The following is a 5,719-nucleotide window of genomic DNA, read 5'->3' as shown; positions in this document are numbered from 1 at the left end:
ATCTTTGGAAACCTAGGGATGCCGTTTTACAAACTTCAGCGAGCAAAAGAAGGGGCCTGGAAAGCAGAGGACCTGAACCAAACGTTAAATCAGGTGCAGTTAAATGAGCCTCCTCCAACCAATTATATGATTCCTGAGCCTATGTTTCCTGATCTAGATTCCTCTCAGGTTGGTTCCTATTCCGGTGCCCAAGTGTCATGGAAGGCATCCCACCTCATCTGTGCCCTCGTTGTGCAACACCTTCCTCTCATGGCAGAGTTTGCCTTCCTCTGCGTGTAGTACATTTCATATAGCCCATACACCTCAGCAATCCTCTAATCATTTAATCTCTCAGGTGGTCCTTACAGTTGAATAAGCACATTTTCTTTCAATTCTGCTCTATACACACAACTTCTGCTTTCAGCAGTAACTTGAGGGAAGATGGTGCTGTTTGAGAAGCTGTGAGCTTCTCCCTGATTGTGATCAGGCTGTAAAAGTTGGCCTGGTGGCATTGGTCCATGCCATCAGTCTGTGCTGTCCACCAGTTAAAAGGTGAGTGGGGCTGGTGCTAGCTCCTGGTGCACAGAGATCTAGTTGAGGGCTGAGATGTTAGCCTCCCTGATTTAAACTATTACTTGCCTGTTTGAGTGGATAAAAGGTCACCTGAAAATTGTGATCTGATGCTCTCTCTTGTAAGTACAAGCATTTACAAAATTATATCTGTTTCACAGGTGTACTGTCAAAATATACCTTTGACGCCACCTCTGCCCTCAAGCCTTCCCCCCTATGCCCCTGTCAGCCAGCCCACGGTTCAGTTTATCATGCAGGGTAGTCTTCCGGCGCTTGGCTGCATGGCAGGACAGAGCCTGACTCCGGAGCCAGGCAGCCTGGCTACTGCGTCTGAACCAGGAACCCAAGCTGCTTCTGTTGGAAACGCAGAAGAAAAGATCAAAGCACCCAAACCTCCAGTGGATAAAACGAAAAACGAGGAAGTGAGTGAATGCTATCAAGCAGCAAATGCATAACGTTAATGAGCTGTTTATTTGAACTTTTAAAATTTGGGGTTTTTTAACTTTCTCTGTACTGTATTTTCCTAGCCCCTGTTGTCACTGTTGGTTTTGGTGACTGACTATGCTGACCCAGGAGCGGCAGGCAATCCTTTCTTTGAACTCTTTTGGGATTTACTCCATTTGATGGTTCCACTTTCTACTGCTCATTGCAATAAGATACAGAGGGATTAAAGCATCTAAAACATGTTCTTAAAGTTCTGAAACTTTCTTGTATGAATGTTTGGAAGGGACTTTACAGAAGCCAGAATGTCCAAATTTCTCTAAACACCTGGTTTTCTCCTTTGCCCTCCAGCTTTGAAATTAATGTCAATTCTCATAACAGTCCTACAGAGAGGTATCTGGCTGCTTATCAGCACTGAAAATGCAGAGATTAGTGAAGTACTTTGGAGATTTTGCAGTGCTAGTCCCTTGCTGCTGAGTTTTGGGTTTACTGTACAGACCATCTGCTCTAAGCGTAGTGGATGTTAACACAAGAACAAAAACTTCTTAGCCAATTATTTTACTTTCTACCACAAAACAAAACAGATACTTTTCCCACCGAACCTCCATTTATGAGCACAGTTTTTGTGAACTTGTTTTGATAGAATATGTTCTGATGTCATCTGTAATCCTTAATTTACAGGCAACTCTGCAATTTTCAGAATGCCTTTAGAGCTACCTGAAGCTTTATATTCACAGCTATGACTTGCTGCTTGTAGAATCTGATGCCTTTTGATGGATGTATGTTTACTTCAGAGCTGTTGGAAGGGAAAGGGGAGACCAAAATTAATAAGTGAACATTGTAGTCACTTGCTTAAAACACATTCTCTAAGGCAGACAATAAATGTTACGCAAAACAAGGGTTCCTCATAGTGTGAACTGGTATTTGTTTCAAGACTGCAATTTACAGTAAAGGAAATTACTTTGAGGCTAGCTCTTACGTGGGTCATTGAAACTGTGAAATGAGCATTTTCATTGTTAGAGCATTTCTAAGAAAAACAGATTCAGAAACCATTCCCAAGATAGCACAAGGTAATGAACTTCTCTTTGCTTTGCAGTACATGAAGAAGCTTCACATGCAGGAAAGGGCTGTGGAAGAAGTGAAACTTGCTATTAAACCTTTTTACCAGAAGAGGGAGATTACAAAGGAGGAGTACAAGAACATTCTTCGAAAAGCAGTGCAAAAGGTAAGATGATAGTGAAATGAAGAGGAGGAGCTGTGCAGATAGTTGAATAAGTGGCCGTACTTTGGATTGCACTTGCCAGCTTCAGCAATTACAGGTTGTAACTGAGTAGCAGATCTTTGGACTCTTGACTCATACTTTGCAGTTTTTTGGTGAAGCAATAGTTGCTTTAAGCAGGACTGCGTGGTGCCATTGGTGAGAGCTGTCAGACTGTTCCTTTTAGAAGATCGTGTTTTCAGTGGTCTGGAACATTGCTAAGCTTAAGCTGCCTGAGCTGAAATGTTACATGGTACGTGCCTTGGGTGAGAATGGTCAAATCTCTCTCATTAAGAACTTCAGCTAGGATCGCCAAGCTGTGTCTGATAAAGTGAGAAAATACTTTGTGCGTTAATTCCTTGAGCATCTGTGGTGTCCATGAACTTTGGAAGAGGGCCTTGCAATTTGGCTGATGTTGACTTTGTCTCAAATCTTAGTGCTGACCAGGTCGTGGCTGAAAAAGACCTGATCAGCAGGTAAATGTTGTCTTGTGAGAGCAAGTAATGCTCTTGTGGTCAAGGCAGTTAAATGATACCCTGGAGAACTGTATTCTCTCCCTGCTCTGCATTCTTGCTATCACTGAGAAATTCCATCATAAATCAAAATTCCTGAGATAATGGCTGCAATTTCACATCATCTTCATGACCCATAGGAACCTCAAGTGTGGTTTGTAGGACAGCTGAGCAGCACCAATTGCTGCTGAAGTTGCTGTGAACTCTTCTCTGAACAGTGATAAAGTTTTGTAGGGTCTGTTCTCTTTCTCCCGTATCTCAAAATGGGCCCTCAAAACTGCCAGATTCTTTTAGTCTGAGCATTGCTTCCTCAAAATTATCAGAAAAATGGGAAATCAACACTTCCTTGGTTACCATATATTATGTAAAGCTGGCTAGATGGAAAAGCCTGTAGTAAAAATGAATAATTCTGCTTTCAGGGATGCTTCTGCATTCAGTTGGTGCTCAGCCCTGGGCCATTTCTGGAATGCTTCAAGTAAAATACTACTCTTTGAGTTTTCTGCTTTACGTATCCTGCTATGAGACTTGAACACCTATGCAGGAATCAATTCCTCTGGGAAGCTTAGGGCTTCTCTATTGTTTGTCTGTTGCCTGCCTGAACTGCTGTAATACTGTTAATTGACTGAATGCCTTTTCTAATCCCTTGTAGATCTGCCACAGTAAAAGTGGAGAGATCAACCCTATGAAGGTAGCTAATCTGGTGAAGGCATACGTGGAAAAATACAAACATATGAGGAAACATAAGAAATCTGATGGTGAAGAGGCACGTGAAGTGGAAAACTGAGAGCAAGCCACAGCCAGCGTGACTTGGACTGAACTTATTCTGGCTGCGAACACTATGCCAGAGGAAATAATAGATCTGCAGTTGCATCTCACTGAAAATAAAGTGCAGAGAAGCAAGATTATAATAGGACTTATCTGCGGAACCTTCTTTTGAATTGTTTCCATATGGGAATGAACTTGGGGTTTGTTTTTTTTTTTTTTTTTGATTACCTACTGTAGAACTAAATAACAATCAAATGCCTCAGACCAGCAGAGTAATTCGAGGGGAAACACAGAAGAGATTAATGTTTGGGACTCCCGGATTGCTACAGTTTTCAGGGTTACTTTGATCACATTTTTGGGCTGTGCACCTGTCTTGCTAAAAGTTTGAAACTGGACACCACTTTTCATACACAGTATATATAGAGCTGTATACTGTTTCCCTTGTGTTTATTTATCAAAATATGGATTGTCTTTAGAAATTTCTGATTTAATACTTGAAATGTTGTATTTTTAGCCTGTTTGATGGTGAGCGACACTTTACTCGCTCTGTCATTTGGGGATTGCAGAATTGAGCTAACCTTTATAAACTGACTTCAGAAACACTGCTCAAGCCATGGTGTTTATTTACGTTCTGTTGGAAGTATCTTGTTAGTGAAAAGTTTAATTTCGGGGTGGGAGACTGTGTTGCACTTCTGTAAATAATGCACTGAGGGCTGGTTTTGTGTCTGCATTTCAGGAAAAAAAAAAAAGCAAGCATTGTGAATTTTCAGTAACAAGCTGGAGGGATAAGGTTGAACTGATGTACAAAGCAGAAATGTGACAGAATTTATAAAGTTATTTTGAATGGTTTTAGTCCTATAGCAGGTGTCATTTGTTTGTCTTACAGCTGCCTCTTGCCCCGGCTATTCTGTATAAACCTGCACGCTTGGCTCTTGCATAAGGAATACTGTGTTTCTAGAAGAGGATTGGAGTTGGAGAAGTAATTAATTGTTCCTCCTCTTCTGTAGGAGGACTGGTTTTCCTATCAAGAAGCAATGGAGTCCAGCACACCTACTGATGTCATCTTGCTTTCTTTAAAAGCACTCCTTGTCCGCGTGTACTGCAGAGCAACCGATCTTTTAAGTGATCATCTGAAATACAGTCACTTACAAATACATTCAGCACCCTTGAACGTGACCAAAAGCATCATTCCCCATCCAACCATGTTAGGGAGAAGACATTTAACAGGGAAGCTGAAGAGAAAACCAATAAGTTACAACTTAGAAACTGGCTTTCCCTTTAACGGGAACTGAATGTACCTGGCCTTTTGGACCAGATGGCAGCAACATGTCATAGGTGAGGGCTTTCCTAACCTCTTAGGAGTGCACTTGGAAACTGCCCTCTTTGAGGATAGTCTTGCTGCTTGTCTTCAAAGAGAAAACAGGCACTCTGGGATGAGTTTTACAAAGCAAATAACTGCAGCACTTCCCCCCCCCCCCCCCCCAATGAGTGTAGGAAAACACAAATAGCAAGACCTTTGATCCCTTGCTGGCATTCCCAACTTTTCAGTGAATTCTGATTTCGATTGTAAGATTTTTGTCTGCATACTGTAACTTTTTTTTTTTTTAAAAAAACAAAAACAAAACAAAACAAGCCCTTATACCAGTCCTGTCTGGACTGGCAAAACACTTCACCCCCATCATTCAGCGTCCTACAGAAGTGTTTATGGATGAGCCCTGAGCATTTTGGAGCTGATCTTCCTTGGCTCTGTTTGCTTCATGTGTGGAAGTGCAGCCTGCATGGAGTATAAGGGATTGATAACTTTGGGCTTTCTTTGAATATTTTTGGAACAAAGGCTCACTAAGACTGCAAAAGAATAGCTGGAAGAGAAGCTTTAGTTTTAAAGCTAAACTTGTAGCTAGAACAAGAATACTGGTTCTTTCATTCTGTCTACTGTTAAATCCATCAATTTGTAAGCTGCCCCTTGGGAGAGGCCATGAGAAACATACCTAAAAATGCCTCTTCCACCATGTTCTAGAAAACAGTTTTTCTAGTGTACTGTGTTTACTACTTGCATTCTTTTTTTTTCTTTCTGGTTGACTCTCTTGCATCAGATGCTGCCACCTGTTTAAGGGAAGAAATCTTACTTATTCAGCATGTGCAGTAGTTTGGTAGTAGCATAACCTCTTGTTAGTGTCCTTTCCCTCCTTTAGCA

The 5,719-nt window shown here is 41.4% G+C and overlaps 1 protein-coding gene across 5 annotated transcripts in view; it reads left to right on the top strand.

Moving 5' to 3' along the window:
• Window positions 1-4,385, top strand: part of PHRF1 (PHD and ring finger domains 1) — a 36,517-nt gene extending 32,132 nt beyond the window's left edge. For all 5 annotated transcript variants that reach the window (XM_087745861.1, XM_087745858.1, XM_087745859.1 and 2 more), the window contains 4 exons: window positions 17-93; window positions 711-971; window positions 2,087-2,215; window positions 3,410-4,385. In XM_087745861.1, coding sequence (XP_087601987.1) covers window positions 17-93; window positions 711-971; window positions 2,087-2,215; window positions 3,410-3,544 — 602 coding nt within the window. In that variant the 3' untranslated portion in view covers window positions 3,545-4,385. The remainder of the gene's footprint in view (window positions 1-16; window positions 94-710; window positions 972-2,086; window positions 2,216-3,409) is intronic.
• The last annotated feature ends 1,334 nt before the right edge of the window (window positions 4,386-5,719 follow it).

The sequence above is a fragment of the Nipponia nippon genome, unplaced genomic scaffold (assembly GCF_047370975.1).
Source record: "Nipponia nippon isolate SJK-2023a ecotype South Korea unplaced genomic scaffold, ASM4737097v1 scaffold_10, whole genome shotgun sequence".
Classification (NCBI taxonomy): domain Eukaryota; kingdom Metazoa; phylum Chordata; class Aves; order Pelecaniformes; family Threskiornithidae; genus Nipponia; species Nipponia nippon.
Note: the sequence above shows the minus strand (reverse complement) of the source record. Positions and strands in the feature narration are given on the sequence as shown.